The following is an 11,414-nucleotide window of genomic DNA, read 5'->3' as shown; positions in this document are numbered from 1 at the left end:
CCTGCCCAGTGGGTAATACCTCGCTTTCAAGACTTGGGCGCACAAACTATCTGGTTTAGTTAGAAGTCTCCACGCCTGTCGCGCTAACAAAGCTTGATTGAACATCCGAAAGTCACGGAACCCCACTCCTCCCTTCGCCTTGGGTTGCATCAAATGATCCCATCCTCGCCAATGCACTCTTCTTTTGCCTTCCGCCGAGCCCCAGTAGAAATTTCTTACCATACGAGTAAGATCATCACACACTGAGAAAGGCACTTTGAAGACTCCCATTATGTATGTAGGCAGCGCCTGGGCTACGGACTTGATCAACACCTCACGTCCCGGTTGGGCCAACTGACCATCCCCCCACTGCAACAGTTGTTTTGTCGGCCTAGTTTGCAGGTTCTGGAAACGCCCTTTCGACATCCTCCCCTCCGGTGTTGGCAATCCCAAGTACTTATCCTCAAAAGAATGGCTAGTAACCTGTAACGCTGCTCTTACCTCATCCTGGACTACTGCAGGGCATGCATCCCCAAAGAGTAATGAGCACTTATCATAATTAAGGCTTTGTCCTGTAGCAGCACCGTATGCATCCAAAATTGCTTTAACCTTCACTGCCTGGATTTTAGAAGCCTCAAAAAACAAAAGTGTATCATCCGCGAATAGCAAGTGTGATATACCCGGGGCACCTCTACACACTCTCACTGGAGTAATATCTCTTGAATCCACATTCTTCCTTAGTAGAGCTGAAAGTCCATCTACCACAAACAAAAATAAGAATGGTGATAAGGGGTCTCCTTGCCGAAGCCCACGCGACGGCGCAAACAAATCCAAGAGAGTTCCATTGAAATTCACCGAGTATCTCACCGACGTGACACAAGCCATAATCCAGTCAACCCATCGCTGAGAGAAACCCAACTTTTGCATCACTTGCCTCAAGAAGACCCAATCAACCCTATCATAAGCCTTTGACAGATCCAACTTATACGCACAAAAGCTCTTTGTCAGATCCTTCTCCTGTTTGATGTGGTGGATGCACTCGAATGCCACAAGTGCATTATCCGTGATCAATCTTCCTGGAATAAAGGCGCTTTGTTCCGGAGAAATAAGATCGTCCAAGAGAGGTCTCAACCTATTAACCAAACACTTTGAGATAACCTTATATATAACGTTACAAAGGCTTATAGGTCTATAGTCCGAAATCTTGGTCAGGTTCGAGATTTTAGGTATGAGCACAATGGATGTAGAATTAACCCCCTCCGGCATAACTCCTGTGTGGAAAAAATCCTTCACCGCCGCCAATACCCCCTCCTTGAGCGTGCTCCAATTGCGCTGGAAGAACCTGGCCGGGAGGCCATCCGGTCCCGGCGCCTTGAGCGGACCAATTTGAAACAATGCATCTAATATCTCCTTTTCAGAAAAAGCCTTGCACAACTTGATGTTATCTGCAGCCAACACCCTTGATTCCAACAAGTCCAAAACCGGTGAAGCATCAAGGGATGTGTCAGCCGAAAAAATATTATGAAAATACTCATTAACTAACAGCTCCATGGTAGCAAGATCAGAGTGCACAACACCAATACTATCAGTAACCGGTATAAAGCCGACGCGTTAGGGACACGCCGGCGCAAAAAAAAAATTTTGAAGGTCTAAAAAGGGAGCCGGAACTCGGCCTGAATCAACAATTAAAAGAGTCACATTTTTTGCAGGCTGAGCCCGGAGTGAGTGTCAAGACTGGACTGGGGAAAAAGAAACGACCTAGATCAAATCAAAAAATAGAAAAAACTAGAAACTCCCTTGAAATATGGCCGGGCTAAGCTGTATTTTTTTTCCTTTTCTTCATTTTTCGGCTTTCTGTTCTTTTTCTTACGATAGATATCTCTGTTCCTTCTCCAATGCACGTATTATCTCTACCTGTGAATCTTTCGGATGCTGTTTTTCAACCAATAAGTAGGCTCCTTCCTTCCCGACTCTGCTCAAACATAAAAGAAACGAAACATGAACTTCAGACTTTCAGATATCCAGAAGACCAGAACACTACCATCCATACAGCTCTCCCAGCGGCGAGTTCACTGCAATCACGCATACAACAGACACAGTACAAGTTGTGGCAACATAATGTTTCAGTCTTACAACACGCAGACTCTCCCAGCACTAGGTTTTTGCAATGCCAACTAGAACTAAACTGGGTAAAGGAGACAGACACGGCGCTCCTCTTCCTAGTCGGTTTCGTCTATCCAATCACCATAGATCCTGCTTATCTTGTCGGGGCCTTTCCATTTCTGGATTGGCCTCTGTAGCTGCCCGGACCTTTGGCTGGCCAAGGCGGAACGCTGTGTCTGGCTGCCTAAATGGTAAACGTCTGCATGAGGGGGCACCGCAGTGGATGCAGCAGGAGTCTCCACAGGAAGTTTCGAAGATGCCGCAGCCTGCTTCGAGTCCGGAGTTGATGCAATGTCCCTCCCGTCAATGTCGACAAGTCCCCCACCATACTTGTGGAGTTCTGCAATTACAACCAAAATATATGTCAGTAATGTAAACTAGATCAGGTACATTATGTACATTAAGGCCCTGTTTGGTAGCAAAGTACTTTCTAAGCTTATGAGGATACTACAGTTTTTGAGATTACCAGTTATACTTACAATGGGTTGGTTGGTTGCCTCGTTTTGATACTACAGTATTCGCCAAACCATAGTTTTTTCTCTGTATTATATAAAAAAACCAGACCTCTTTTTTAAGAACTGAGCAGCAGAAAAGAACGGCGTCACACGTCATTATCCTCCCAACTATTCTCAACAAGTTGCCATGTGCAGGGCCACTCTTAGGCTGATCAGTTGCTTAATGCAATGGCCAGCTCTGCTAGAAAGACGTGCGTGTTTGCTAGCTAACGGCTAGCCAGCTTTTACAACATCGCAGCGCAGAACAGGTTCTCAGGATTGTGAATACTCTAAAATACTCTGTTATGTCAAGACCACAGTATTTTTTATACCTATAGGATATATTTCTAAAATACTCTAAAGTAGTGATCTAAACGCTCTTATATTTCTTTACGGAGGGAGTGGTTTTTATATACTTTCGTTTTTGCATTTGTACTGTAGTTTTTGCAATGCTTTACTATCAAACATAGCCTAAGGCTCCACACCAAACAGGGCTTCAATAAACAGCGGTTTATCTGATGATTCCAAAAGAAGTATGAACCCAAGAAATAGACATGTACATAGCAGCACAAAGTAATTAGGTGTCTATTGGTAACCATCTAAGAAAATTCAAGCCATTAAGCATGAATCATGCACCAGGCATGTGTGCGACAGAAAAATGGCATATGTGGTGCCGGTACTTCATAATTTCATTTATCTTGCAAATGCTCATGCATAAAATAGAAAAAATTGTGCAAGATAAGACCTGCAATGGAGATATCAATTGTCTATAGGTAAGCAGACAAAAACAACTAGCATCAGGGCAAGTGTGGCATCAGCCCATATGGCAATTATGTAAAACCCAATAGACCAATACCAAACCTGACTACACCTAGAATGACTTATTCTGAACCCGGAACTTAGAAGATCCACACCCAACATGGAAACCATAAAATATGTCACAATAACACGCGGTCATCTCCAAACCCATATAAGCTAATCAGTAATCAGTGAGTTTGATGATCAGATTTTACTAGGAGCTAGCTTCATAAAGAAAACAATATCTGGTCATGTCAAATCTGGTTTACTTCTGATATCTTCCTTGATCCATGTGTTTCTAATCCTACAATTACAAAGCAAGTAGTTTCATAACACAAATTGTTGTCACTTACAAACATGTATGTTAGCACCACTGAAAATATTATGTACATTACTCTATAAGACTTCATAAACCAACTCCAGAGCAAGGTTCAAGATATCAGGGAATTTTTCCTATATGCTTGCGATGCTACTGCCTGTAACCAACTTCTGTATAAAGCAAGTGACACAATTGAGAGCAATTGTAAGGATGAACCCAGTTGGATCATTCACCTATTTACCAGTGGACTGGATCTCAACTATTATTGTGCACAGCTAGACTGCTAAGCATCACATAGGTTGGAAACTAATTAAACTTGATATGGACCAAGGGCTGACCATGCAAATTGTTGTGAATGTTATGTCACACTCGTGAGTACCAAGATGTAGGTTCTGAACGATCTTAAAGACCCATAGAGAACTCATAAACCTGGCCTGATTTGTTCTAGTAGTCCAGTAGCTGTGTTGGAAAGTAGATACTTCCAATCATAGAGTTTCAGGTAAGCTGCTGAACACAGTTGAAATCAGGCCTATGATGTGTTCTCGTAATTATAAAGAAATAATTATCTGAGTGTAGGCAAAAGTGTCAGGATAGGTTTAAAATACAACATATGATGCATTGTGGTCAATTATAAAGAAGCATCACTTATCTGAATGTACGCAAAAGCAAGCATCAGAATTGACTAGAAAACTGTATTGCAGGTTCTGTTTCAACTATAATGTGGGTTACAGTCTCATGGAATAAATGGACATGAGTAAGGACAGACCCAGTGCTGGTAGGTTTGGGGAACGATTATACGAGGCAAGCCTTACCCCTGCACAGTACAATGCAGAGAGGCTGCATCAGACCCAGGACCTCTTGGCACAATTGGGGAGTACTTCACCGCTGCACCAAGCCTATCCTCCATCAAATGGACATGAGTAACTTACTAACTTTATAAAATATTATGGCCTCATTATTTATATGAAATGTGAAGAGATTTCATGCAGAGACAAGGAAAAAAATATATGCAACCGTATGGTAATAACAATTGAATAGGCTGTCTGCAAAATTTGGGGATTAAAGTCGATTACGAAAAGAAAAAGAGGCGCTCACCAGCAGCTCCATGAGCAAAGTGGCACTTGCTACCGAAGGGGCAGTAGCCAGTCATCTCCCACTTGTTACAAATCCTCGTCTTCCAATTCGACGGCTTCAGAATTGTCGGTCCATTTGGAGAGGCGGCAGCAGCAGCAGCAGAGTTGTAGCTGCCCCCGCCAACCGACGGCGATAGGCTAATCGCGACGCTCTCACGCGCCTTGGACTGCTCATCATGCAAGAAAGTGCATGCGTCGCCATAGGGGCATCCCTCCTCGGTGTAGAACTTCTTGCAGTGCCGCCCCTTGTACGCCCTGCCAGACACGCTGTCACCAGGCACCACGTTGGACGACGTCATGATCGGGATCTGGTGCTCCTCTCTCTGTTCCGTCGCCTCCTCGTGTGCTGCCACGATCTCCTGCCAGTTGGGGGGCGGCTTGCGCAGCTCCTCCATCCCATGAGCGAAGTTGCAGTTTGTCACATACGGGCACGTCCCTGCCCGGAACTTGCAGCAGAGCTTCGTCTTGAAGAACATCTTCCCAATCGCGCGCGACTTGCTCGTGCTCCCGGCGTCGCCGCCGCCCGACGGCCCACTGCCCCTGGGCTTCTTGCCCGGCGGCGGCTGCTCGCTGCCGGCCCTTGAATGCGGCTGCGACGAGTTCCTGTCACCGCCATAGCCACCCCCGCTAAGCCCCTGGTCGCCGTTCCACTGGCTGTAGTCGTCCTCGGTGGCCCAAATCCCGGAGTCCCCGCCAGGAGGCGCCGCAGAGTTGGCCCAGCTTTCGGGACCGGCGGCGTCCGGGATGATATGGATGGCGTTGGTGTAGTCCATGGCCACTCTGTCAGATCCCGATGATGGAGCGCCCTCGCTCAGTTGGGGAATTTGGTTACAACCCTAGCTCGAGAACCCTAGTTGCACGTATGGGAAACAATATATCTATTTTATAGGACATTAAAACTTAACCGAGCATTTCTGGCCATCCATCTGCGTGATTTAGCAGATCTCAGCCGTTAAAGCTGCTCTCTGTGCGTCCACTACCGCACGTCTTTTTCTGGGCTAAATGTTCTAAGGGCTACTCCAGAGGTGAGCCCTCTGGTTACGCGGGCCTATTCTCTCAGCCCAATTATCCTACTGCTCTTTCCTACGAGGCACGTGAAAAAGGATGTTGGTTGCTAGCAGAAAATAACAGGGCCGTTCGCTTCGAGAGAAACAACAAGGGGGCATGTCGCTGCCTGAAGAAAGGGGAAGGTGATCCGTCTACACACGGGAGGCCGACACGAATGCCTCTACGGGAGACGAGGGAATGGGTCGATCGGTTTGGGAGGGAGGGAGGGGGAGAGAGAGAGAGAGAAGGGGGGAGAGGGAGAGAGAGGAGGGGAACCAGTCGATAGGGGATGCAAATCCACACCATGGTTGTTCTCTTAGCGAAACTAACTCGTTGAGATTGAAGGACACAATCGTTTTTCAGTTTTTATGCACAAAATCATGGCGGTGGATGTGCCCATCCTTTCCGCTGCTTTGGGGTAAGTGCATGTATATATTCTTCCTCCCATACCACTCTTCACTCGCCTCTTCACTTCGGCAGTACAACACCCTTTGCCATGATGCTTGGCTAGGTTTCTCTTTATTTTTTTCTAGTTCATATATGATTCCTCCTTCCAGCCATGCAATTACATTGTCATGACATCCTCTCAACTAAAAAATTGTGCATACAGGAGATGTTCATGTTAGGTGTGGTCAATTGATTTGGGCAGATCTTGGTGCTATGTATTGGCATTTTCTTCACTTCTGCAGTTCATAATCCATTTGCTTCTGGACAGGTAATTACTCCACACCTTATCCTTCCATGTGTTTATCATGCATGTTTTTACGCCACATGATTGATTAGAGTATATGCTTATATGTTACTCACATCATGATACTACTTGCTATTGTATGGAGCAGGTTATTTAGAACACTGTATTAGAATGTGCAAAAATCATAAACATGTTGTCATAGAGGTAGGCGAAGACTTAGCATCTTTTGTTTCTATCCTTAAACAAGCAAAGCTAAATGATTATGTGGATAATTTCTTTGCTAAGTATCGAGTGTAACTTGGTAGAGACTAGGTTATTGATGGCAAGCATTGATGTGCCCGTCTAATTTGGCCTTATAATTTAGGGATATGAAGTATATAATTGTTTGCAATGCTTTGAAATGGTATAGTGCTTTCTTGCAGCTTGTGCTTGCCTCTTTCTTTTACAAAATCATGGCAGGTAATTGAAAAGAGGAATTCAATTGGATTTCAAGATGGCAGTGAGTTTGTTCTTTTTTATCTTGGATCTAATGGACTTTTATATAATTCATGTTTAGGTCTCAAGTGTATGGGGGATTTCTAGGATGGTTGGTGGATACATGTTGTGATTGACTATGGCCTCTTTTAACTCCTAGAGAAAGCACTCTTGCAAATGCTCCCATCACAACATCTGATTTGCGCAGCATGCATAGTTGGTCTTCCCCTTTCATCTAATCAATCAAGCGCTTTGGGTGGTTGGCCCTTTATTCTCCACCTTTTTAATAATCAGATATTGGTTACAAGAAAGCTCAGGAGTCATCATGGCTTTCTCCTCTCTTTCTTTGCCGAATTATGCATAACAATAGGTCAAAGGTTAGATTTTTAATTTTTTGTTGCTATTTTCAATAGTATATCAAGCCACTTCTCGTTGCGTATTTCAACGTCATCTTTGTCCTGGTATGAACTAGGAAACACAAATCACCTCTACCTATTTATTACTGACATTAGCATGTCTTGGTTATTGTTTTAAATAGCCCAATTTTAATTGGTAAAGTGGGCCATGCTTATTATATTTATCAAACTTTGTCAAATAGAACTTGTGAAAGTAATGTGTTTTACCAAGTTTATGTTGATATCACGGGCATAATTATCTTTTATCTAATTTAAAGGCGGACCCTAGGGAACTTATGGTCCTCCTTTTCTTCTTGCATGACATTGGTTACTCGTGTTTGTATTTCATAACAGATCTTCTTGGGTACTTTTTGATTATTGTAGAGAGCTTGTCACATGAAGAGATTATGGGCTTAAGAGAGAAATTCTCAAATACCTAGATACTTTTAATATCTAGGACAATTAGCCTTGAAGGACTTGGTCTTCCAAATTCGGTACCGGAATTGTTGAATAGAAGGCAGCTAATGGAAGCGGTATGTTAGTCTATTGCCATTGATGTTTAATATTTTCCTCTTTAGTCACGTTTTTGCACGATTACATTTTGCATTTTAATGCCTTAACTCACAATTATCTTATGCACGGGTATGTAACAACGATTAATTGGAAGATGACATGCAGAAGTTGGTAAAAGTAAAGAAAAATGATTATTGAAGCTGACACAGATCATGTGAGTAGATCCAGCAACTCCTAAGCAGCACTACTAGATTTTGGATCGGCATAAATTATATGATGATTTATCACGGTCAAGAAGAGAAATGTGTATAATATTGGCATGATATGGTGCAAGGTTGCAACAACCACCTAGTTTCGTTCGGCCATGTACTTTGTTCGTTGCTTTATATATATATATATATATATACATTGCTTTGGTATTCACTCCTTTGGAGTACTACATAGTTGGCTTGTACCATGTATTAATTGCATAGGATTCCATCCTATGGATACTAAGTAATGAAGTATTTGTAACTAGTTTATATTGTGATTCTTTAACTAGATGCAGGTCCATAGTTCGGACAGATTACATGATATTACTTGACATGGATATGAAAATGGTTTACCTCTGTATTTTGTAGGTGGACAAGAATGTCTTTCAATGGAAGGATCCAGTGATTTTTTATGGGTACTTCATAGTCAACACAAAGTATCTAAAATGACAAGAACACTGTATTGAGATAGTACAACCATTGGCTGAATCAAGAAGTTTAGCATAGTTTGTTGACTAGACAAGCACAAGGGATTCACTCATATGCCCATCTTAGTGGTATGGTTATAACTCTTTATAGCAATATTCTTCCTTCATGTTTTTACTTCAGATGATTTTAAACCGACAAGTTCTTGATGTGCTTGATTTTGACTAAGTAAAATAAGTGTAACACCCTCGATGCGACTATATCTCCCACGTGTCGAGGCACGACTTAGAGGCATAATCGCATTGAAGGCATATGTCGCAAGTTAGGCAATCTTCACAACATCCCATGTAATATATAGATAATAAAAGGGAAGATAACTTAGTTGGCTTACACTCGCCACGTCAATCAAGTACATAAATACCATTACATCATTCAAACACTCATGGCCCGACTACGGCGCCAAAATAAAAGATAACCCAACATGCGACAAGGTCCCGATCACCCCCAACTGGGCACCACTACTGATCATCAGGAAAGAAAACATAGTATCGTTGAGAGTCCTCGTCGAACTCCCACTTGAGCTCAAGCGCGTCGCCTGGAGCGGAATCATCAGGCCCTGCAACTGGTTTGGAAGTAATCTGTGAGCCACAGGGACTCAGCAATCTCGCACCCTCGCGATCAAGACTATTTAAGCTTATAGGTAAGGCAAGGTAAATATGGTGGAGCTGCAGCAAGTGACTAGCATATATGGTGGCTAACCTGTTCGCAAAAGAGAGCGAGAAGATGAGGCAAAGCGCGAGCGAGAAAACTAGAGAGCAACCTGCGCAAACATTACTCCAACACCGTGTCCACTTCCCGGACTCCGCCGAGAAGAGGATATCACGGTAACTCACACTGTTGATTCATTTTAATTAAGTTTAGGTTCAAGTTATCTACAACCGGACATTAACAAATTCCCATCTGCCCATAACCGTGGGCACGGCTTTCGAAAGTTCAAATCCCTGCAGGGGAGTCCCAACTTAGCCCATGACAAGCTCTCACGGTCAACGAAGGAATAGACCTCCTCCCGAGACGTTCCGATCAGACTCGGTATCTCGGTTCTTCAAGACACTTCGACAGGTTAAAACAAGACCAGCAACACCGCCCGAATGTGCCGACAAATCCCGATAGGAGCTGCACATATCTCGTTCTCAGGGCACACTCAGATGAGCTCTCCATACAACTAAAACCAAACCTCAAGTTTCCCCGAGGGGGCGCTGCACAGGACTCTAGTTTGGACCAACACTCAGAGGAGCACTGGCCCGGGGGGGCTAAAATAAGATGACCCTCGGGCTCCGGAAACCCAAGGGAAAAAGAGGCTAGGTGGAAAATGGTAAAACCAAGGTTGGGCATTGCTGGAAAAGCTTTAATCAAGGCGAACTATCAAGGGGTTCCCATTATAACCCAACCGCGTAAGGAACGCAAAAATCCGGGAACATAACACCGATATGACGGAAACTAGGGCGGCAAGAGTGGAACAAAACACTAAGCGAGAGGCCGAGCCTTCCACCATTTACCAAGTATATAGATGCATTAAGATAACAAGATAAAATAATGATATCCCAACAAGTAAATAATGTTCCAACAAGGAACGGTCTCCAATCTTCACCTGCAACTAGCAACGCTATAAGAGGGGCTGAGCAAAGCGGTAACATAGCCAATCAACGGTTTGCTAGGACATGGTGGGTTAGAGGTTTGACATGGCAATTTGGGAGGCTTGAAAGCAAGTGGTAGGCATCGTAGCATTGGCATAGCAAAAGAGCGAGCATCTAGCAAAGCAAAGATAGTAGTGATTTCGAGGGTATGATCATCTTGCCTGCAAAGTTGTCAGAGTTGACTAGATCCTCGAAAGCAAACTCAACGGGCTCCTCGTTAGCGAACTCGTCTCTCGGCTCTACCCAAACAAGACAAACAAGCAAATGGAACACAATCAACCACGTGCAAAGCTCAAACAATATGATGCAAAGATGGTATGCTATGCGGGATGCGATGCGGGATGCATATGCAAGATTTGACAAGGGATGCATGAACCTGGCCTCAACTTGGGAATCCAAGTGTGCCACTGGAAAGATGAGATGAAATCGCTTGAAAACGATATAAAGAACGCCGGAATCGGAGTTACGGTTTGGAAATGGCAAGCGATTCAAATATGACCACGTTCTGCGATTTACAGCAAGTAGTCATCTAAATGCAACAAGATGAACATGCTACAACACCCAAACATGACAACAAAATACATGGAAGGGATGCATTCAAGATGCTTAACAAAAGTCTAGCACTGAGCTACGGCCAACTCATCCATAAACAGGTTCAAACAAGCATGGCAAAAATGCATATGGTAAACAGATTTCAGACTTAGTGAAATTAACACTTGTCTGGAATTTCAGATCAGGTAGCACTCTTCGGAGCACAAAAACTATATGCTACAGGACCTGAATATGGCAAAGTAAAGCATGGCATGGAGCTACTCAAAGAGCTTAACAAAAGTCCCTTAGTGACCTTGAGCCAAAAGGGATCAGAAAATACAATTGCAAGCATGTGAACATGGCAAAAACATAATCAGTTCTCAGACTTAGTGAAAACTGGAGCATGCTGAAACAGATATCAAGTAGGCATTTACGAGCTCGATGCACTCACTACAGAGCAAGTCATGACAAGCTAAGCATACAACCATCAAGAATACACAAAATGC

The 11,414-nt window shown here is 43.7% G+C and overlaps 1 protein-coding gene across 1 annotated transcript; it reads right to left on the bottom strand.

Moving 5' to 3' along the window:
- Positions 1-1,962: 1,962 nt before the first annotated feature.
- Positions 1,963-5,748, bottom strand: LOC125521236 (zinc finger CCCH domain-containing protein 56-like). The gene is made up of 2 exons (XM_048686298.1): positions 4,849-5,748; positions 1,963-2,482 (listed from the first exon to the last, which is right to left on the bottom strand). The coding sequence occupies exons 1-2, from the start codon at positions 5,657-5,659 to the stop codon at positions 2,199-2,201; spliced, it is 1,095 nt and encodes a 364-aa protein (XP_048542255.1). The 5' UTR covers positions 5,660-5,748; the 3' UTR covers positions 1,963-2,198.
- Positions 5,749-11,414: the final 5,666 nt, after the last annotated feature.

Source organism: Triticum urartu, chromosome 7 (assembly GCF_003073215.2).
Source record: "Triticum urartu cultivar G1812 chromosome 7, Tu2.1, whole genome shotgun sequence".
Taxonomy (NCBI): Eukaryota; Viridiplantae; Streptophyta; class Magnoliopsida; order Poales; family Poaceae; genus Triticum; species Triticum urartu.
Note: the sequence above shows the minus strand (reverse complement) of the source record. Positions and strands in the feature narration are given on the sequence as shown.

Coding starts and splice junctions, on each gene's coding strand:
- LOC125521236 (XM_048686298.1), bottom strand. CDS start 5,659: ATGGACTACACCAACGCCATCCATATCATCCCGGACGCCGCCGGTCCC. Junction 2,483..4,848: donor CTTTGCTCATGGAGCTGCTG/GTGAGCGCCTCT, acceptor TTGTAATTGCAG/AACTCCACAAGTATGGTGGG.